The following is a 23,764-nucleotide window of genomic DNA, read 5'->3' on the forward strand; positions in this document are numbered from 1 at the left end:
GTCAGTGTTACAGCAGGACATCGATAGGATGCAAAACTGGGCTGAAAAGTGGCAGATGGAGTTCAACCCAGATAAGTGTGAGGTGGTTCATTTTGGTAGGTCAAATATGATGACAGAATATAGTATTAATGGTAAGACTCTTGGCAGTGTGGAGGATCAGAGGGATCTTGGGGTCCGAGTCCATAGGACGCTCAAAACAGCTGCGCAGGTTGACTCTGTGGTTAAGAAGGCATATGGTGTATTGGCCATCAATCATGGAATTGAATGTAGGAGCTGAAAGGTAATGTTGCAACTATATAGGACCCCGGTCAGACCCCACTTGGAGTACTGTGCTCAGTTCTGGTCACCTCACTACAGGAAGGATGCGGAAGCCATAGAAAGGGTGCAGAGGAGATTTACAAGGATGTTGCCTGGATTGGGGAGCATACCTTATGAGAATAGGTTGAGTGAACTCTGCCTTTTCTCCTTGGAGCGAAGGAGGGTGAGAGGTGACCTGATAGAGGTGTATAAGATGATGAGAAGCATTGATAGTGTGGATAGTCAGAGGCTTTTTCCCAGGGCTGAAATGGTTGCCACAAGAGGACACTGGTGGGGGGGGGGGGGGGCGTCACGTGATGATGTGGGATTGAGACGTGTAAATTCAGCTCTCCCGCAACAAATCAGTAAAGTACCATTTAAATAAAACAAAGTTGTTAAATATTTTTTGAAAACTATTTATAAACTTTGTAAGACTACTTTACGGTATGCCTCCTAAACCGCAACAAAAGAAGTCTGCTGTTGTGAAGCAGCCGCGAGACGGGAAGAAAAAAGGGCCTACTGCAACGATGGAGCCTCGGACTCAGGTTGGATCTCCTTCGGTAGAACAGGGAGCAATGGCGGTGGCAGAAGTTGCTCTGAAGAAGACAACGGAATTGCGCATGCGCAAATCGACACAGCGCAAACTACAAGAACCGACACCCACTGCAATTGAAAATGACTCAGAGTCAGAACTGGATTCTGCAGAGAACAGAGATGAAGAAGAGGAGGAAGAATTGGAAGCGAGTGGAAGTAAAGGAGATGATAGCGACATATGGAAAGACAGGACAAAATGGAAAAGAAGCTTCAGAAGATGGAAAGAGAAATGGGGCTTATGAATGATAGAGTGGAAAAAACAGAAAATGATTTGCTTGTCTGGAACTCGGAAAGAAACCGACTCTTGGAGAAAGTGGACATGTTGGAAAATTTCAGTAGACGTAATAATATAAAAATTGTTGGTCTTACAGAAGGTATGGAAGGAGAAAAGCCAATAGAATTTTTTCAAAGATGGATCCCGGAGGTTTTGCAAATGGGAGAGGAGGCTCGATCAATTGAAATTGAGCGGGCACATAGAGCTTTAAGACCAAAACCAAAAGATGACCAATATCCACAATCGATTTTAATAAAATTCTTAAGATTTCAAGACAAGGAAAAGATTCTACAGGCGGCTGTTCGAGCTGCCAAAGATAGAAAAGGGCCATTGATAATTAAAGGGAAAAGAGTGTTTTTCTACCCTGATATAAGTTACGAACTTTTGAAGAAAAGGAAGAAGTTTAATCCAGTGAAAAAAACCCTGTGGGAGCATGGTTATCAATTTATACTGCGTTATCCTGCAACTTTGAAGATTTTTTTGTCTGGTGGAGAAAAAAGATTTTTTGATGACTACCAGAAAGCAGAGCAGTTTGTGTAAGATTCTCTGAATATTCACCAGATACAAGAACAAACTCAGGAGAGTGAGATAGAATGAAGATGAAGATTGTGTTTAAGAATGGATTTGTTGGATTTTTGAAGCTGGATGAAAGTATAAATATAGTATTAATTATATGAGGGGGGTAAGGAAGGTTAATACTGGAGGAAATTAGCTGGGAATAATAATACTAATTTTGTTTATTTATATATATATATATATATATATATAACTAACTTTTTTGTTGCGGGGGAGCTGGAAGAAGCACTGATCGATTGCTACGTTAATCATGTGTGCAAGCGTGGCTTTTGCCGCGACCCGTAAAATGGAGGGGGGTAGTGTTGTGTATCTTTTCATTCACAACATTAGTGGGGGGGTATTTTGTTTTTTCTTTTTTTTTTCTTTTTTTTTCTTTTTTTTTCTTTTTGCCTGGAAGGTTGGGGGGGGAACACATAGCATCATGGTGAAGTTTAAAGTGATTCCCCAAGGAACTATGAGAGTTGAGAAGATAAGTAATGTTTTAGATTGGAGTAATTTTGTTAAGAATAATGACTAATTTATTGAATTTTTTGAGTTTTAATGTTAATGGGCTTAATGGACCAGTGAAAAGAAAAAGAATCTTAACATATATTAAAAAAATGAAAACAACAGGAATTCTGCAGATGCTGGAAATTCAAGCAACACACATCAAAGTTGCTGGTGAACGCAGCAGGCCAAGCAACATCTATAGGAAGAGGCGCAGTCGACGTTTCAGGCCGAGACCCTTCGTCAGGACATGACATCAGGACAATTCGTCCTGACGAAGCGTCTCGGCCTGAAAAGTCGACTGCGCCTCTTCCTATAGATGCTGCTTGGCCTGCTGCGTTCACCAGCAACTTTGATGTGTGTTGCTTAAAAAAATGAAGATGGATTTAGCTTTTTTACAGGAAACGCACCTAACAGAAACAGAACATCAGAAACTAAAGAGAGATTGGGTGGGTAATGTTGTTGCGGCCTCATTTAATTCAAAAGCGAGGGGAGTAGCAATTTTGATCAATAAAACGTTACCAATTAGGATACAAAATGTAATAACTGATTCTGCGGGGAGATATGTGATTATACATTGTCAACTTTTTTCCGAACTATGGACTTTTATGAATATTTATGCACCAAATGAAAATGATGCAAAATTCATACAAGAAACTTTTTTGAATTTGGCAGATGCACATGAAAAAATATTAATTGGAGGCGACTTCAATTTTTGCTTAGACCCAGTCTTAGATAGATCAACCAAGGCTGTTATAAAATCGAAGGTAGTAAATCTAACTTTATCATTGATGAAAGATTTAAATTTGATTGATATATGGAGAAGAATCAATCCTAAAGAAAGAGACTATTCGTTCTATTCCCATAGACATAAAACTTATTCAAGGATAGATTTTTTACTATTATCAATGCATATTCAACACAGAGTGAAAAATATGGAATATAAAGCAAGAATATTATCAGATCATTCTCCTTTATTAATGACAATAATAATGGCTGATAAGGAAGAAGTGGCTTATAGATGGAGATTTAATTCAATATTATTAAAACGTCAAGATTTTTGTGATTTTATGAAAAAGCAGATTCAATTTTTTTTGGATACAAATTTTCATTCAGTGGAGGATAAATTTATATTATGGGATGCGATGAAAGCATATCTTAGGGGACAGATAATAAGTTATACGTCTAAAATTAAGAAAGAATATATGGCAGAACTAGATCTATTGGAAAAAGAGATTACAAGAATAGAAAAAGAATCACAAAGATATATGTCAGAAGAAAAACGAAGACAACTTGTCAATAAGAAGTTACAATATAATACACTTCAGACATATAGAACGGAAAAAGCAATTATAAGATCTAAACAAAGGTATTATGAGTTAGGTGAGAGAGCACATAAAATTCTTGCCTGGCAGTTGAAAACAGAACAAGCTTCCAAAACAATAAATGCAATTAGAACAAGGGCAAATAAAATATCTTATAAACCTCTTGAAATAAATGAAACCTTTAAAAATTTTTATTCTGAATTATATCAATCAGAATCTCAAAACGATGTTAATGAGATAGAAAAGTTTTTATCACAAGTTTCTCTTCCAAAATTGAATTTGGAAGAACAGAGGGGATTAGATATGCCTTTTACATTAAAAGAAGTTGAAGAAGCTTTAGGATCACTTCAAAGTAATAAATCTCCAGGAGAAGATGGTTTTCCACCTGAATTTTATAAAAAAGTTAAAGATTTATTATTTCCTCTTTTTATGGAACTAATACATCAAGCAGAAAAAATACATAAACTTCCAGAATCTTTTTCAACAGCGATTGTAATAGTATTGCCAAAAAAGGACAGATATCCTATGAAACCAACATCATACAGGCCTATTTCTTTATTGAATACGGATTATAAAATAATAGCAAAAATTTTATCAAATAGATTATCTAAATATTTACCAAAATTAATACATATGGATCAAACTGGATTTATTAAAAATAGACAACTGGCAGATAATGTAACTCGGCTACTCAGTATAATTCATTTGGCACAAAAAAGGGATGAGAAGAGTATAGTAGTAGCTTTGGATGCAGAAAAAGCATTTGATAGATTAGAATGGGATTTTTTATTTAAAGTATTAGAAAAATATGGGTTAGGAACATCTTTTATAAATTGGATTAAAACTTTAAATTCTAACCCTAAAGCTAAAGTAGTGACAAACTCTCAAATTTCAACACCATTTCAGCTAAAAAGGTCAACTAGACAAGGTTGTCCACTATCACCTGCTCTATTTGTATTGGCGATAGAGCCATTAGCAGAACTAATTAGATTGGATCCAGATATTATGGGTTTTAGAGTTAACCAAGAGGAATATAAAATTAATCTTTTTGCCGATGATGTTTTGATCTATTTAACAAACCCACAACATTCGTTACATAAATTATCTTCCAGATTGGATGAATATGGGAAGGTATCAGGTTACAAAATAAACTGGGATAAAAGTGAAATTTTGTCTCTTACTAAAGGAGACTATAGTCAATGTCGATTAGTAACCCAATTTAGATGGCCGGTAAATGGTATAAAGTATTTAGGTATAAGACTTGATAGTGATGTAAAGAATTTATATAAATTTAATTATTTACCACTATTGAAAAAAATTCAAGAAGATCTTGACAAATGGATGATACTACCAATAACATTAGTAGGTAGAGTCAATGTTGTAAAAATGAATATATTTCTGAGATTACAGTATTTGTTTCAAACATTACCAATACAATTGCCACAGAAATTTTTTCAAGAGTTAAATAAATCTGTGAGAAAATTTCTTTGGAAAGGTAAAATGTCAAGAATATCATTGGAAAAACTGACATGTAAATTTAGGTTAGGAGGGTTACAACTTCCAAACTTTAAAAATTATTATAAAGCAAATCAACTTAGATTTATTGCATCTTTTTTCGATGATCAAAAACCAGCATGGATTAAAATAGAATTAGACAAGATAGGAGAAAATAAACCTGAAGATTTTATATATAAATGGGAATCTAAATGGATACGGGAAAAGAAAGAATCTCCTATATTAACACACTTGATTGATCTATGGAATAAGATAAATGTTGATAAGGAAACACAGAAATCTCTATTAGCAAGGAGACCTTTGTTTCAAAACAGACTTATTCCTTTTACAATGGACAATCAACTTTTATATAATTGGTACCAAAAAGGGATTAAATTTATAGGAGATTGTTTTGAGGGAGGTATATTGATGTCATTTGAACAATTAAAGGATAAATATAAAATATCTAATAATACTTTCTTTTGCTACTTTCAGTTAAGGGCTTACTTAATAGGTAAGCTGGGTCAAACAATGTTTTTGCCAAAAGCTAATGAAATTGAAATTTTAATTCAAAAAGGGAAAATTAAAAAATTTATTTCTTGTATGTATAATTTGATTCAAGAACAGACAATTAAACAAGGAACCCATAAGTCAAAGCAAAAATGGGAAACAGATCTGAATATTAATATTGATGAAATAAATTGGTCAAGACTTTGTCTGGACAGTATGACAAATACAATAAATGTTCGACTTAGATTAGTACAATATAATTTTTTACACCAATTATATATTACACCACAAAAAATAAATAGATTAAATTCAAATCTATCTGATAAATGTTTTTGGTGTAATCAAGAAATTGGTACTTTTTTACATTCTATTTGGTCTTGTTTTAAAATTCAACCCTTTTGGATAAATTTAAGAGTCTTATTGGAACAAATTACTGGAATTCAACTTCCACATAACCCTGTATTATTTCTATTAGGTGATACTGAAGGGATAAAACCGAAACTTAAATTGAATAAATATCAGAAAGAATTTATAAAAATTGCATTGGCAGTAGCTAAGAAGACTGTAGCAGTTACTTGGAAATCTGATTCGTATTTAAGTATGGATCGTTGGAATAATGAAATGGCTAGTTCTATTCCACTTGAAAAAATTACTTATAATTTAAGAGATAATTATCTAACATTCTTGAATATTTGGCGCCCTTATTTACAAAAGATAGGATGTCATATTTAAGTGCTCCGACAAAGAATTTGGTTACTTGGGGAAAATAACGAATAATTATACCAAATTTATTTTGAATCCCATGGAGCACGTGGAAACCTTCCAATACCCAGGCGGCTCTTCTTTTTTTTTCTCTATCTTTCTTTTAGGTAGGACTATATATATATGGGAGGGGGAGAGGGGGTGGGTAGATTTTATCTTTTCATGTATTCTTTTTGAAAACTCAATAAAAATTATATTAAAAAAAAAGAGGACACTGGGAAGTAGAAACAGAGATGTCGGGTAAATCTTTTACTCAGAGAGTGCTGAGTGCATGGAATGGGCTGCCAGCAACAGTGGTGGAGGCGGATACGATAGAGTCTTTTAAGAGACTGTTGGATAGGTACATGGAGCTTAGAAAAATAGAGGGCTATAGGGTAAACCCAGTAATTTCTAAGGTAGGGACATGCTCGGCACAACTTTGTGGGCCGAAGGGCCTGTATTGTGCTGTAGGTTTTCTATGTTTCTGAAATGAATCTCAGGGTAGAAAATGGTGACCTTCGATAATAAATTTTCTTTGAACTTTGAAACAAGATAAGAACTATGGTGTCACAGGAAAGAGTAGTGTGGACAGAAGATTGGCTGTCTGGCAGGAGACGAGTGAAAATAAAGGAAGCCTTTTTTGGTTGGCTGTCGGTGACTGGTGGTGTGTCACAGGAGACTTTGTTGGGTCTTCTGCTTTTCACGTTGTATCTGGATGATGCAATTGGTAACTTTGTGCCGAAATTTGTGGACGAGACAAATTTATAAGTGGAAGGGGAGGCTGTATTGTGGAAGCAGGGAATCTGTAGTTGGACATGGACAATTTAGGAGAATGAGCAAAGTAGCAAATGGTACACAGTGTAGGGAAGTGTATGGTTAAACACATTGTTAGAAGGAAGAAAGGTGTAGACTATTTTCGAAATAGGGAGCAAGTTAAGAAATAAGAGGTGCCAATGGAACTATAGAGTCCTCGTCAGGATTTACCTAAAGGTTAATTTGCAAGTTGAATCAGTGATAAGGAAGGCAAATGCAATGTTAGCATTCATTTCAACAGGACTAGAGTATAAAAGCAAGGATGTAATGCTGAAGTTTTCCATGGCTTTGGTCAGACTATATTTGAGGTATTGTGAACAGTTTTGAACCCCATATCCAAGAAAGGATATGCTGCCATTGGAGAGGGGATGGTCCAGAGGAGGTTTACGAGAATGATCCTAGAAATGAAGGGTTAAAAAATGAGGAATGTTTGATTGATCTGGATCTGTACTCACTGGAGTTTAGAAGAATGGGGTGGGGGGAGAAATCTCATTGAAACAGCAAATATTGAAAGGTTAGATAGTGGATGGGAATGGGATGTTTCCAGTAGTGGAAGGGTCTAGGACCAGAGAGCACAGCTTCAAGGATGTCCCTTTAGAAAAGAGCTGGGTAGGAATTTACTTAACCAGAAGATGGTGAATCTCTGGAATTCATTGCCACAGATGGCTGGGAGGCCAAATCATAGAACATAGAATAGTACAGCACAGTACAGGCCCTTCGGCCCACAATGTTGTGCTGACCCTCAAACCCTGCCTCCCATATAAGCCCCCACCTTAAATTCCTCCATATACCTGTCTAGTAGTCTCTTAAACTTCACTACTGTATCTGCCTCCACCACTGACTCAGGCAGTGCATTCCATGCACCAACCATTCTGAGTAAAGAAACCTTCCTCTAATATCCCTCTTGAACTTCCCACCCCTTACCTTAAAGCCATGTCCTCTTGTATTGAGCAGTGGTGCCCTGGGGAAGAGACGCTGGCTATCCACTCTATCTATTCCTCTTATTATCTTGTACACCTCTATCATGTCTCCTCTCATCCTCCTTCTCTCCAAAGAGTAAAGCCCTAGCTCCCTTAATCTCTGATCATAATGCATACTTTCTAAACCATGCAGCATCCTGGTAAATCTCCTCTGTACCCTTTCCAATGCTTCCACATCCTTCCTATAGTGAGGTGACCAGAACTGGACACAGTACTCCAAGTGTGGCCTAGCCAGAGTTTTATAGAGCTGCATCATTACATCGCGACTCTTAAGCTCTATCCCTTGATTTATGAAAGCTAACACCCCATAAGCTTTCTTAACTACCCAATCCACCTGTGAGGCAACTTTCAGGGATCTGTGGACATGTACCCCCAGATCCCTCTGCTTCTCCACACTACCAAGTATCCTGCCATTTACTTTGTACTCTACCTTGGAGTTTGTCCTTCCAAAGTGTACCACCTCACACTTCTCCGGGTTGAACTCCATCTGCCACTTCTCAGCCCACTTCTGTATCCTATCAATGTCTCTCTGCAATCTTTGACAATCCTCTACACTATCTACAGCACCACTAACCTTTGTGTCATCTGCAAACTTGCCAACCCACCCTTCTACCCCCACATCCAGGTCGTTAATAAAAATCACAAAAAGTAGAAGTCCCAGAACAGATCCTTGTGGGACACCACTAGTCACAATCCTCCAATCTGAATGTACTCCCTCCACCACCACCCTCTGCCTTATGCAGGCAAGCCAATTCTGAATTCTGAATCCACCTGGCCAAACTTCCCTGGATCCCATGCCTTCTAACTTTCTGAATAAGCCTACCGTGTGGAACCATGCCAAATGCCTTACTAAAATCCATATAGATCACATCCACTGCACTGCCCTCGTCTATATGCCTGGTCACCTCCTCAAAGAACTCTGTCAGGCTTGTTAGACACGACCTGCCCTTCACAAAGCCATGCTGACTGTCCCTGATCAGACCATAATTCTCTAAATGTCTATAAATCCTATCTCTAAGAATCTTTTCCAACAGCTTTCCCACCACAGGCGTAAGGCTCACTGGTCTATAATTACCCGGACTATCCCTACTACCTTTTTTGAACAAGGGGACAACATTCGCCTCCCTCCAATCCTCCGGTACCATTCCCGTGGACAACGAGGACATAAAGATCCTAGCCAGAAGCTCAGCAATCTCTTCTCTTGCCTCGTGGAGCAGCCTGGGGAATATTCCGTTAGGCCCCGGGGACTTATCTGTCCTAATGTATTTTAACAACTCCCAACACCTCCTCTCCCTTAATATCAACATGCTCCAGAACATCAACCTCACTCATATTGTCCTCACCATCATCAAGTTCTCTCTCATTGGTGAATACCGAAGAGAAGTATTCATTGAGGACCTCGCTCACTTCCACAGCCTCCAGGCACATCTTCCCACCTTTATCTCTAATCAGTCCTACCTTCACTCCTGTCATCCTTTTGTTCTTCACATAATTGAAGAATGCCTTGGGGTTTTCCTTTACCCTAGTCGCCAAGGCCTTCTCATGCCCCCTTCTTGCTCTTCTCAGCCCCTTCTTAAGCTCCTTTCTTGCTTCCCTATATTCCTCAATAGACCCAGCGGATCCTTGCTTCCTAAACCTCATGTATGCTGCCTTCTTCCACCCGACTAGATTTTCCACCTCACATGTCAGCCATGGTTCCTTCACCCTACCATTCTTTATCTTCCCCACCGGGACAAATTTATCCCTAACATCCCGCAAGAGATCTCTAAACATCGAGCACATGTCCATAGTACATTTCCCTGCAAAAACATCATCCCAATTCACACCCGCAAGTTCTAGCCTTATAGTCTCATAATTTGCCCTTCTCCAATTAAAAATTTTCCTGTCCTCTCTGGTTCTATCCTTTTCCATGATAATGCTAAAGGCCAGGGAGCGGTGGTCACTGTCCCCCAGATGCTCACCCACTGAGAGATCTGTGACCTGACCCGGTTCATTACCTAGTACTAGATCTAGTTTGGCATTCCCCCTGGTCGACCTGTCCACATACTGTGACAGGAATCCGTACTGGACACACTTAACAAACTCTGCTCCATCTAAACCCTTGGAACTAATCAGGTGCCAATCAATATTAGGGAAGTTAAAGTCCCCATGATAACAACTCTGTTATTTTTGCACCTTTCCAAAATCTGCCTCCCAATCTGCTCCTCTGTATCTCTGCTGCTACCAGCGTTCCTATAGAATACCCCCAATAGAGTAACTGCTCCCTTCCTGTTCCTGACTTCCACCCATAGTGACTCAAAAGAGGATCCTGCTACATTACCCACCCTTTCTGTAGCTGTAATAGTATCCCTGACCAGTAATGCCACCCCTCCTCACCTTTTTCTGCCCTCTCTATCCCTTTCAAAGCACTGAAATCCAGGAATATTGAGAATCCACTCCTGCCCTGGTGCCAGCCAAGTCTCTGTAATGGCCTCTACATCATAATTCAATGTATGTATCCAAGCCCTCAGTTCATCACTTTTGTTCCTGATGCTTCTTGCATTGAGGTACACACATTTCAGCCCTTCTACCTTACTGTCTTTACACCGTTTATTCTGTTTCTCTTTCCTCAAAGCCTCTCTGTATGTTAGATCTGGCTTTACTCCATGCACTTCATTCTCTGCTCTATCGCTCTGGGTCCCATCCCCCTCACAAATTAGTTTAAACCCTCCCGAACCATGCTAGCAAACCTACCTGCAAGGATATTGTTCGCCCTCGAGTTCAGGTGCAACCCATCCAATCTGTACAGGTCCCACCTTCCCCAGAAGAGATCCCAATGATCTAAAAATCTAAAACCCTGCTCCCTGCACCAACTCCTCAGGCACGCATTCAACTATCATCTCCTCCAATTCTTACCATCACTGTCACGTAGCACTGACAGCAATCCTGAGAATGCCACCCTTGAGGTCCTGTTCTTCAGCCTTCTGCCTATTTCCCGAAACTCACACTTCAGGACCTCATCCCTCTTCCTGCCTATGTCGTTGGTCCCAACATGTATCACGACTTCTGGTTGCTTTCCCTCTCGTACCAGGACGTCATGCACCCGGTCAGAGACATCCCGGACCCTGGCACCCGGGAGGCAACAAACCATGCGGGTGTCCTTCTCACGTCCACAAAATCTCCTGTCTGCTCCCCTGACTATAGAGTCTCCAATGACGACAGCTCTCTTCTTCTCCGTCCCACCCTTCTGCACCACCGGGTCAGACTCAGTGCCGGAGGCCCTGCCACCGTGGCTCACACCTAGTCGGTCGTCCCTGCCAACAGTATCCAGGACGGTAAACTTATTATTCAGGGGAATGGCTACAGGGGTGCTCTGCATTGGATATATTTAAAGTGGAGATTGATACATTCTTGATTAGTAAAGGCATCAATGGTTATGGAGAGAAGGCAGGAGAATGGGTTGACGGGAAAATAAATCAGCCTTGACTGAATGGTTGAGCAGACTCAATGTTTCGAATGGCCTAATTCTGCTCCTATATCTTATGGAGACTGAGAGTTGAAGTTGTAAAGTTGTATAAAGTCATGAGGGGCATAAATAGGGTGAATATGCTCTGCCTTTTTCCCCAGAACTAGAACTAGAGGGCATAGGTTAAAGGTGAGAGGGGAAAGATATAAAAGGAACTTGAGCGACAATTTTTTTTCATTCTAGGTGTTATCTATGTAGAATGAGCTGCTAGAGGGAAGTGGTTGAGGCAGGTACAATTGAACAGATTCGTGGATTGAAAAGTTAAAAGGTTAAGGACCAAACACTGGTAAATGGGCCAAGCTTGGATGGGCCATCTTGATTGGCATAGATCATTTCAGCCTAAGTGCTCATTTCCATGCTGTATGGGTTTATTTAATGTGGAACCTAACCAAAGTTTTAATATAGCTGCAATATAACTTCCTGACTCTTATACCAACCAATCCCAGTGATGAAAAGAAGTGTGCCACTTGCTGCCTTCACCACCCTATCCACTTGTGTTGTCACTTTCAGTGAGTTATGAATTTGGAACCCAACACAAGTCTATTGCTCCCTGTATATCAATGATCAGAAGGGTCCAGACATTTGCAGGGTATTTTCCCCTTTGCATTTGTCCTCCCAGTGTGCAATACCTCTCACTCATGTGGATTATTTCAAAGTACGTATATGTCACCATATGCTACCTTGAGGTTCATTTTTTTAATTGGGTATTTACAGGACAAAAGAAATACAATAGAATTTTACAAAAAAGCTATACACGAGCAGATGAACATTGAGGAACAATGAAGACGCAAAAGAAGACAAACTCTGCAAATAAAAATAATACTGACAACAACTGAAATGTGGAGGTTGTTGAGGGAGCTGTTGCATGGGTTCTGTACAGGTCTGTCTTATTGAGACAGGGAAAGGATGGTTAGATGATAGAACTATGGTTGAAAAGAGATGTGCAAAATCTAGTCAAGAGCAAGAAAGGCGCTTAAGGTTTAAGAAGCAGGGATCAGACAGGGCTCTAGAGGGTAAGAATGGACAAGAGAGCTAGAAGTGGACATGAGCAGGCTTTGGCGAGTAGGATGAAAAACCACAAAGCTTTGCACACATACATGAAGAACAGGATTATGTCTGGAACCGAAGTCCCTAATGAATACTTTGCTTCAGTATTCACCAATGAGAAAGTTCTTAATGATTGCAAGGTCCGCATAGAATAGGCTGTTATGCTGGAATATGTCAACATTATGAAAGGATAGAAACCATAGAAACTACAGCACAGAAACAGGCCTTTTGGCCCTTCTTGGCTGTGCTGAACCATTTTCTGCCTAGTCCCACTGACCTGCACACAGACCATATCCCTCCATACACCTCCCATCCATGTATCTGTCCAATTTATTCTTAAATGTTAAAAAAGAACCTGCATTTACCACCTCGTCTGGCAGCTCATTCCATACTCCCACCACTCTCTGTGTGAAGAAGCCCCCCTTAATGTTCCCTTTAAACTTTTCCCCCCTCACCCTTAACTCATGTCCTCTGGTTTTTTTCTCCCTTTGCCTCAGTGGAAAAAGCCTGCTTGCATTCACTCTATCTATACCCATCATAGTTTTATATACTTCTATCAAATCTCCCCTCATTCTTCTACGCTCCAGGGAATAAAGTCCTAACCTATTCAACCTTTCTCTGTAACTGAGTTTCTCAAGTCCCAGCAACATCCTTGTAAACTTTCTCTGCACTCTTTCAACCTTATTTATATCCTTCCTGTAATTTGGTAACCAAAACTGAACACAATACTCCAGATTCGGCCTCACCAATGCCTTATACAACCTCATCATTACATTCCAGCTCTTATACTCAATACTTTGATGAATAAAGGCCAATGTACCAAAAGTTCTCTTTACAACCCTATCTACCTGTGACGCCACTTTTAGGGAATTTTGTATCTGTATTCCCAGATTCCTCTGTTCTACTGCACTCCTCAGTGCCTTACCATTAACCCTGTATGTTCTACTTTGGTTTGTCCTTCCAACGTGCAATACCTCACACTTGTCTGTATTAAACTCCATCTGCCATTTTTCAGCCCATTTTTCCAGCTGGTCCAAGTCCCTCTGCAGGCTCTGAAAGCCTTCCTCACTGTCTACTACACCTCCAATCTTTGTATCTTCAGCAAATTTGCTGATCCAATTTACCACATTATCATCCAGATCATTGAATCATTGATATAGATGACAAATAACAATGGACCCAGCACTGATCCCTGTGGCACACCACTAGTCACAGGCCTCCACTCGGAGAAGCAATTCTCTACTACCACTCTTTGGCTTCTTCCATTGAACCAATGTCTAATCCAATTTACCACCTCTCCATGTATACCTAGCGGCTGAATTTTCCTAACTAACCTCCCATGCGGGACCTTGTCAAAGTCCATGTAGACAATATCCACTGCCTTCCCTTCATCCACTTTCCTGGTAACCTCCTCGAAAAACTCCCAAAAGATTGGTCAAACATGACCTACCACGCACAAAGCCATGTTGACTCTCCCTAATAAGTCCCTGTCTATCCAAATGCTTGTAGATTCTGTCTCTTAGTACTCCCTCCAATAACTTGACCTACTACCGACGTTAAATTTACTGGCCTATAATTTCCCGGATTACTTTTCGATCCTTTTTTAAACAACGGAACAACATGAGCCACTCTCCAATCCTCCGGCACCTCACCTGTAGACAGCGACATTTTAAATATTTCTGCCAGGGCCCCTGCAATTTCAACACTAGTCTCCTTCAGGTCCCGGGAATTTATCCACTTTAATTTTCCTCAAGACAGCAAGGACCTCCTCCTTTTCGATCTGTACAGTTTCCATGATCTCACTACTTGTTTCCCTTAATTCCATAGACTTCATGCCAGTTTCCTTAGTAAATACAGACGCAAAAAAACAATTTAAGATCTCCCCCATTTCCTTTGGTTCCGCACATAGCCGACCACTCTGATCTTCAAGAGGACCAATTTTATCCCTTACAATCCTTTTGCTCTTAATATACCTGTAAAAGCTCATTGGATTATCCTTCACTTTGACTGCCAAGGCAACCTCATGTCTTCTTTTAGCCCTCCTGATTTCTTTCTTAAGTATTTTCTTGCACTTCTTATACTCCTCAAGCACCTTATTTACTCCCTGCTTCCTATACATATCATACAACTCCCTCTTCTTCTTTATCAGAGTTGCAATATCCCTTGAGAACCAAGGTTCCTTATTCCTATTCACTTTGCCTTTAATCCTGACAGGAACATACACATTCTGCACTCTCAAAATTTCTCCTTTGAAGGCTTCCCACGTACCGATCACATCCTTGCCAGAGAACAACCTGTCCCAATCCACGCTTTTTAGATCCTTTCTCATTTCTTCAAATTTGGCCTTTTTCCAGTTAAGAACCTCAACCCTAGGACCAGATCTATCCTTGTCCATGATCAAGTTGAAACTAATGGAGTTATGATCACTGGAACCAAAGTGTTCCCCTACATAGACTTCTGTCACTTGTCCTAACTCGTTTCCTAACAGGAGATCCAATATTGCATCCCCTCTAGTTGGTCCCTCTATATATTGATTTAGAAAACTTTCCTGAACACATTTTACAAACTCTAAACCATCTAGACCCCTAACAACAGTATGGGAGTCCCAATCAATATATGGAAAATTAAAATCCCCTACCACCACAACTTTATGTTTCCTGCAGTTGCCTGATATCTCTCTGCAGATTTGCTCTTCCAATTCTCGTTGACTATTGGGTGGTCTGTAATACAATCCCACTAATGTGGCCATACCTTTTCTGTTTCACAGCTCCACCCATAAGGACTCAGTAGACAAGCCCTCTAATCTGTCCGGCCTGAGCACTGCTGTAATATTTTCCCTAACAAGCAATGCTACTCCCCCACTTTTCATTCCTCTGCCTCGATCACATCTGAAACATCGGAACCCTGGAATATTAAGCTGTCAGTCCTGCCCTTCCTGTAGCCAAATTTCACTAATTGCTATAATGTCATAATTCCACATGTCAATCCACACCCTCAACTCATCCGCCTTCCCCGCAATACTCCTAGCATTGAAATATATACACCTCAGAAGATTTTTACCACCACTCACAACCTTTCTATTAGCGGATTTGCTTGAACTTTTAACATAATTTATTTTCACCCCAGCCACACTGTCAGCTCTGGCACTCTGGTTCCCATCCCCCTGCAAATCTAGTTTAAAGCCTCCCCAATAGCATTAACAAACCTCCCTGAAAGGATATTGGTCCACCTCCAGTTCAAGTGTAACCCGTCTCTCTTGTACAGGTCCCACCTGCCCCAGAAGAGGTCCCAATTATCCTGAAATCTGAAACCCTGCCCCCTACACCAGTTCCTCAGCCACTTGTTCATCCTCCAGAGCATCCTATTCCTACCCTCACAGGCATGTAGCACAGGTAGCAATCCTGAGATTACCACCCTCGAGGTCCTGCTTTTCAACTTCCTACCAAGCTCTCTATACTCACTCTCCAGGACCTCCTCACTCTTCCTTGCTATGTGATTGGTACCGATGTGCACCATGACATATGGCTGATCACCCTCCCACTTCAGAATGTCATGCAATCGATCAAAGACATCCTTGACCCTGGCACCTGGGAGTCAACAAACCATCCTGGATTCTCTGTCAGGACCACAGAACCTCATATCTGCACCTCTAACTATCGAGTCCCCTATCACTACTGCTCTCCTCTTTTCCCCCCTCCCTTCTGCACTGCAGAGCCAGACTCAGTGCCAGAGATCCGGCTACTGCAGCTTGTCGCAGGTAAGTCATCCCCCCCCAACAGTATCCAATGCGGTATACTTGTTGTTGAGGGGAATGGCCACAGGGGAACCCTGCTCTGCCTGCCCTTTCCTCTTCCCTCGCCTGACAGTGACCCAATTTCCTGTCCTCAGCTCCTTTGGTGTAACTACCTCCCTGTAGCTACTATCTATAATCTCCTCATTCTCCCGAATGATCCGCAGGTCATCCAGCTCCTGCTCTAGTTCCCTAACGCGGTTTGTTAGGAGCTGCAGCTGGATGCACTTCTTGCAGGTGTCGTTGTCAGGGACACCGGAGGGCTCCCTGACTTCCCACATCCTGCAAGAGGAGCATTCCAACATCCTGCCTGGCATTCTCTCTACGCTAGACAACCTGAATAAAAAATTTACCGGAACCTACCCTGGCCTCTGCCTGTTCTCGCTGAAGCCTGTTGAGCCAAAGCCGTCCCACTCTGACTCAGTCCACTCCGACGATGGCCGCTGTATATGGTGGTCTGCTTTTAAACCTTGGTGCGCTACATCACGCACCTGCGCAGTGCAGACCCTTCTCCCCGAGCAGTGTTTAAGAAAAAAAAAACGACATTTTCTACCCGAATTTTTCTACTCCCTTCTTCAGCTGCTTGCTTCGACTGAAACAAGAACAGTTGTAATTTTCTCTTTTTAAACCTTGGCGCACTACGTCACGTGCCTGCGCAGTGCAGACCCTTCTCCCCGAGCAGTGTTTAAGAAAAAAAAACGACTTTTTCTACCCGAATTCTTCCACTCCCTTCTTCAGCTGTTTGCTTCGACTGAAACCAGGATGTCCTGGTTTCAAAAGTATTAAGACAAGGGAAGAGATTAATGAATTATAGTGATGATCTTTGCATCCTCACTACCCACAGGAGCAGTGGTAGATGATTGAAGAGTGGCAAATGTTATTCATTTGTTCAAGAAAGGTAATAGGAAATTATAGACCAGTGAATTTTATGGCATGGTAGTGGTGGGCAAACTATTGGAGAGGATTCTTTGAGCATTTATGAACATTTGGAGAAGTATAGTCTGATTAGGGCTAGTCAGGTGAGGAAGCAGAGGGTGGGTTAGTAAGTTTGCTGATGACACAAAAGTTGGGGGTGTTGTGGATAATCTGGAGGATTGTCAGGGGTTACAGTGAGGTGTCAATAGAACGTAGAACTGGGCTGAGAAGTGGCATATGGAGATAAATGTGAAGTGGTTCATTTGGTAAGTTAAATTTGAAGACAGAGTGTAGTATTAATGGTAAGACTCTGCAGTATGGAGGATCAGAGAGATCTTGGGGTCCGTGTCTGTAGGACACTCAAAACTGCTGCGCAGGTTGACTGTTGTTATGAAGGGGTATGGTGTGATGGCCTTCATCAACTGTGGGATTGAGTTCAAGGGCCATGAGGTAATGTTAAAGCTATAATAAGACCTCAGTTAGACCCCACTTGGAGTACTGTGTTCATTTCTGGTCACCTCACTACAGGAAGGATGTGGATGTGGAGATTTACAAGGATGTTGCCTGTATTGGAAAGCATGCTTTATGAGAACAGGTTGAGTGAACTTGGCCTTTTCTCCTTGGAGCATCAGAGGATGAGAGATGTATAAGATGATGAGAGGCATTGATCTTGTGGATAGCCAGAGGCTTTTTCCCAGAGCTGAAATGGCTAACATAAGGGGATATAGTTTCAAGGTTCTTGGAAGTAGGTTCAAGGGGAAGGTCAGAGGTACATTTTTTACACAGAGTGGTGGGTGCATGGAATGTGCTTCCAGTGACTGTGGTAGAAGTGGATACAATGGGGTCTTTTAAGATACTCTTAGATAGGTACATGGAGCTTAGAGAAATAGAGGGCTATGCGGTAGGGAAATTCTAGGCAGTTTCTAGAGTAGGTTACATGGTTGGCACAACATTTTGGGCTGAAGGGCCTGTAATGTGCTGTAGGTTTCTATGTTCTATGTTCAATATAGCTTTGTGAGGAGCACATCATGCTTCGTGAGCCTGATTATATTCTATACAAAACATATTGCTGAAGGCAGAACAGTAGATGCAGTAGGTTTGGACTTTAGTAAAGCATTTGACAAGGTACCCCATAGTATTCTGAAATTCAAGAAACGTGATCCAGAAAACTTCCATTCAGAATTGGCATGTCCACAGAATCAGAGGGTGGTATTAGATGGAGTATTTTTTGCCTTGTGGTTGGTAACCAGTAATGTTCTGTAGGGATTTGTTCTGGGATCCCTGCTCTTTGTAATTTTTATAAATGACTTGGATGGCGTGATCTGGGCGGTGGGATCTTTGATGGATACTGCCGCCTTGTGGCAGAGTTCCATGTAAATGCACTCAATGTTGAGGAGGGCTTTGCCTGTGATGGACTTGGCTGTATCCACCACTTGCTGTAGCCTTTTCTGTTCCTGGGACTCCTGCCTTTTCTCCACTTATATCTGCAACTGATGTACATCCTGCTGTGTTCGCCTTCACTATCCACAGCTCCACCGATTTCTGTGTCATCTGCAAACTTATTAATTAGCCCATCTACATTTTTTTGCCCCAACTCATTTATAAGTACAAGCTCCCTGACTGATCGCTGACATCGCTGGTCACAGATCTGCAGTTAGAATAACACTCCTTCACTCTGTCTTCTAAGCCCAGCCTATCAACTTGCACAGCAGCTTTGAGGGATCTGTCAGCTTCCTATTCCTCTGTCCTCCTCATCATGGATACAAAATCCAGGGGTATGATAAAGCGTCGTGACTCCACATTTTTGAAGAGATAAGGAATATGATTGATGAAAGAAGATTAGTGGATATTGTCTACATGGACTTTGGTATGGCATTAGATGAAGTCTGTTTGATGCAGTGATCCAGACGAGTAACATGCACGAAAACCAAACCGACCTGGTAGATTGATTACAAAATTGTTTGGGCAAATGATGCCTTGTTGTCAAGGGTATCCACTGTCCTTGTGTCTGGAATGCATTGCTTTCAGTCCCTGATTAGACTAAGGCTTTGATAAGGTTTGGAGCTGGTGATCTGGTTATTCGTAAGTGTGAGTGGACAACGCTATCAATGACATATTCCATTGCTTTGCTGATGATTAAGAGTAAACACTAAGTAGTGGATTCGATTTGTCCTGCTTAATGTAGACACTACACATCTGGGTAATTTTCCACATGGTCACTCTGGTAACTGTACTGGAACAGTTTGCCTAGTTTCCAGGTAGTCCTGGAGCACTGATCTCATTACTATAGCTGAGATGTTATCTAATCCCTCACCATTTTAATGAATCCAGTGGTCAGCAATTTTGTGATACCTACTTTGTGTCATACGATGAAGATCTCAGGAAGAAGTCAGGATGGATCATATCATGTGGTCAACAGCTAAGCACTATTGTGAACTCTTCAGCATTAGAATCTTAGAAGCCATTGGAGTCTACAGCACGTGGGAAGCCATCGGAGTCTACAGTCCATTTATCTATGCTAACCATGGTGCCCTTCGACATTAATTTTGTTTGTCTACATTAGCCCTGTAACCCATCAATGCCATTATGATACAAGTAAATGTCCAAATGCTTTTTAAACATTGTAATTGTATCTAGCTCCACTACTGGCTCATGAGCTTGTTCCAGATATTCAGCACCCTCTGGAAAAGCTTGCCCTCAAATCTTTTAATTTCTCCCTCCTCACCTTAAACACTTGCCCTCCAGTTCTAGAGCCTTCTACCCTGGAAGAAAGATTCTGACTGCCTATGAATCAATTTACCAATTTGACTCTTCTGTTCAGTGCTTTTGACTGTGGAGGCACACCTACCAACTGCCTATCCTATCCAGCCTGTATCACTACTTAGAGTGCTATGGACTTAGACCCTGAGGTTCTGCACATCAAATCTTTTAAGATCCCAATCATTACTCTTTCTGTCTCAATAGAATTGAATCTTCCAAGCTGCATTACCAGCACTTGTCTGGATTAAATCCTATCTGCCATCGGACCACCAAATTTTCAGCTCATCTGTATTCTTGGACAACTACTTTCACCATCTAGACTCCACCAACTTTTGTGTTGTCTGCATATTTATCAGTCGTAACCCACTCTAAGTTCTCATCCAAGTATATAACAAACAATAAAGGTTACAGCATTTTGGATCCTGTTTGCCTCAACCAACTGAACCAGTGTATCAGCAGGGACTTGGTGAAAGCTTTTCCCAGATCCATCTTATTGGTTGCTTAAATACAGCCCATGAGACTTCGTGGGATTTGCATTTCACTATTGTTACTGCAGACAAATCTAAAGGTTTATTAACCAGTGGGTTATATATAAATTTGCAAGTAAAGACGCTGCAATAACAATAGATTGTTAGGACAATTTCCATGGTTTGGAATGGGAGTTGCATGCCATTCATTAGCTATAACTTTATTTCTCACAATACATTTGTTTTTTAACAGAGTACACAATACTATGACAAGAGGTGGTCGTGTGAGCTTTTTATCTTGGTTTGGGTCAGCACATGTATAATACTAACAAGGCGTCTCTTACCTCCACGTTATTGTGACTTGTTACACAAGGCAGCAGCACACCTGGGTTGTTGGCAGAAAGTAGATCCTACACTCTGTTCCAATGTGCTTCAGCATCCGTAAGTAACTTTTAAAATATCCAGTGATGCATTTCTTGTTTTTATGAAGTATCTTTTTTGATGGAATATTTACTAGGGCCGTACCTTCTTGCATTTTATTCAGATTTGATGTGTTAATCTGAAAATGCAGTTTCATAACCATGAACGTAGTCTAATTTAGATAAGAACTGAAAGTTTTATGTCTAAACAAACTGATAAGTTATTCCAACAATGTGGAATAGGAATGAGAACTTACTACATTTCTAAAGTGTTCTATTAAATGAGAACAATAATGAAAATTATATGACAAGACATTTGGAGGAAGGCACTATAGAACTAAGATCATCTTGAAGCTTTTGTAGAGTCATAGAGGCAGAGAAATACAGTACATAAACAGGCCCTTTGGCCCATCTAGTCCACGCTGAAACCATTTAAACGACCTACTCCCATTGACCTGCACGAGGACCATAGCCTTCCATACCCCTACTGTCCACGTACCTATCCAAATTTCTCTTAAACATTGAAATTGAGCTCACATGCTTCACATGTGCTGGCAGCTCATTCCACACTCTCACAACCCTCTGCGTGAAGAAGTTTCCCCTTATGTTCCCCTTAAACTTTTTGCCTTTCACCCTTAACCCATAACCTCTATTTGTAAGGTAAAGGAAACAAGAAGGGTAGTTATGGAAAGTATGACAATTAAAGAAGAGGAAATACTGGCACTTTTAAGGAATATAAAAGTGGATAAGTCTCTGGGTCCGGACAAGATATTCCCTAGGACCTTGAGGGAAGTTAGTGTAGAAATAACAGGGGCTCTGACGGAAATATTTCAAATGTCATTAGAAACAGAGATGGTGCCGGAGGATTGGCGTATTGCTCATGTGGTTCCATTGTTTAAAAAGGGTTCTAAGAGTAAACCTGGCAATTATCGGCCTGTGAGTTTGACGTCAGTGGTGGGTAAATTGATGGAAAGTATTCTTAGAGATGGTATATATAATTATCTGGATAGTCAATATGGATTTTTGCATGGCAGGTCATGTTTGACGAACCTTATTGAATTTTTTGATGAGGTTACTAAGAAAGTTGACGAGGGTAAAACGGTGGATGTTGTCTATATGGACTTCAGTAAGGCTTTTGACAAGGTTCCACACGGAAGGTTAGTTAGGAAGGTTCAATCGTTAGGCATTAATATGGAAGTAGTAAAATAGATTCAGCAGTGGCTAGATGGGAGACGCCAGAGAGTAGTGGTGGATAACTGTGTGTCAGGTTGGAGGACGGTGTGTAGCGGTGTGCCTCAGGGATCTGTACTGGGTCCAATGTTGTTTGTAATATATATTAATGATCTGGATGATGGGGTGGTAAATTGGATTAGTAAGTATGCAGATGATACTAAGGTAGGTGGAGTTGTGGATGATGAGGTAGGCTTTCAAAGCTTGCAGAGAGTTTTAGGCCAGTTAGAAGAGTGGGCTGAAAGATGGCAGATGGAGTTTAACGCTGAAAAATGTGAGGTGCTACATTTTGGTAGAGCTAATCAAAATAGGATATACATGGTAAATGGTAGGGCATTAAAGAATGCAGTAGGACAGAGGGACCTAGGAATAATGGTGCATAGTTCCCTGAAGATGGAATCTCATGTGGATAGGGTGGTGAAGAAAGCTTTTGGTATGCTGGCCTTTATTAACCAGAACATTGAATGTAGGAGTTGGGATGTAATGTTGAATTTGTATAAGGCATTGGTAAGGCCAAATCTGGAGTATTATGTACAGTTCTGGTCACCGAATTATAGGAAAGATGTCAATAAAATTGGGAGAGTACAGAGGAGGTTTACTAAAATGTTGCCTGGGTTTCATCTCCTAAGTTACAGAAAAAGGTTGAACAAGTTAGGTCTTTATTCTTTGGATCGTAGAAGGTTGAGGGGGGACTTGATAGAGGTGTTTAAAATTATGAGGGGGATTGATAGAGTTGACGTAGTTAGACTTTTTCCATTGAGAGTAGGGAAGATTCAAACAAGAGGACATGGGTTGAGAGTTAGAGGACAAAAGTTTAGGGGTAACATGAGGGGGAACTTCTTTACTCAGAGAGTGGTGGCTGTGTGGAACGAGCTTCCAGCAGAAGTGGTTGAGGCAGGTTCTATGTTGTCGTTTAAAGTTAAATTGTATAGATATATGGACAGGAAAAGAATGGAGGGTTATGGGCTGAGTGCAGGTCGGTGGGACTAGGATAGGGTAAGAGTTCGGCACCGACTAGAAGGGCCGAGATGGCCTGTTTCCATGCTGCAATTGTTATATGGTTATAGTCCCACCTAACCTCAGTGGGAAAAGCCTGCTTGCATTTACCTTGTGTATACCCCTCATAATTTTGTACACCTTTATCAAATCTTCTATGTTTTAAAGAACACTGTCCTATTCTGTTCAATCTTTCCTTATAACTCAAGTCCTCCAGTCCCCACAACAGCCTTGCAATTTTTTTTCTGCACTTTTTCAACCTTATTTACATTTTTCCTGCAGGTAGGTGACTAAAACTGCACACAATACTCCAAATTAGGCTCACCAATGTCCTGTAAAACTTCAACATAACATCCCATTTCCTGTACTCACTGCTTTAATTTATGAAGGCCAATATGCCAAAAGCTTTCTTAACGACCCTATCTACCTGTGATACCCCTTTCAGTTAATTATGTACCTATGTTCCAGATCCCTTTGTTCCTCCACACTCCTCAGTGCCATATTGTTCACTGTTGGACCTATTGAAGTGCAAAACCTCACACTTG

General features: G+C 40.8%; 1 protein-coding gene across 2 annotated transcripts in view; it reads left to right on the top strand.

Moving 5' to 3' along the window:
- The window catches only part of tmem39b (transmembrane protein 39B), an 80,144-nt gene that overhangs the window by 47,380 nt on the left and 9,000 nt on the right, over positions 1-23,764 (top strand). For both annotated transcript variants that reach the window (XM_063035094.1, XM_063035096.1), the window contains one exon: positions 20,828-21,015. In XM_063035094.1, coding sequence (XP_062891164.1) covers positions 20,828-21,015 — 188 coding nt within the window. The remainder of the gene's footprint in view (positions 1-20,827; positions 21,016-23,764) is intronic.

Source organism: Mobula hypostoma, chromosome 28 (assembly GCF_963921235.1).
Source record: "Mobula hypostoma chromosome 28, sMobHyp1.1, whole genome shotgun sequence".
Classification (NCBI taxonomy): domain Eukaryota; kingdom Metazoa; phylum Chordata; class Chondrichthyes; order Myliobatiformes; family Myliobatidae; genus Mobula; species Mobula hypostoma.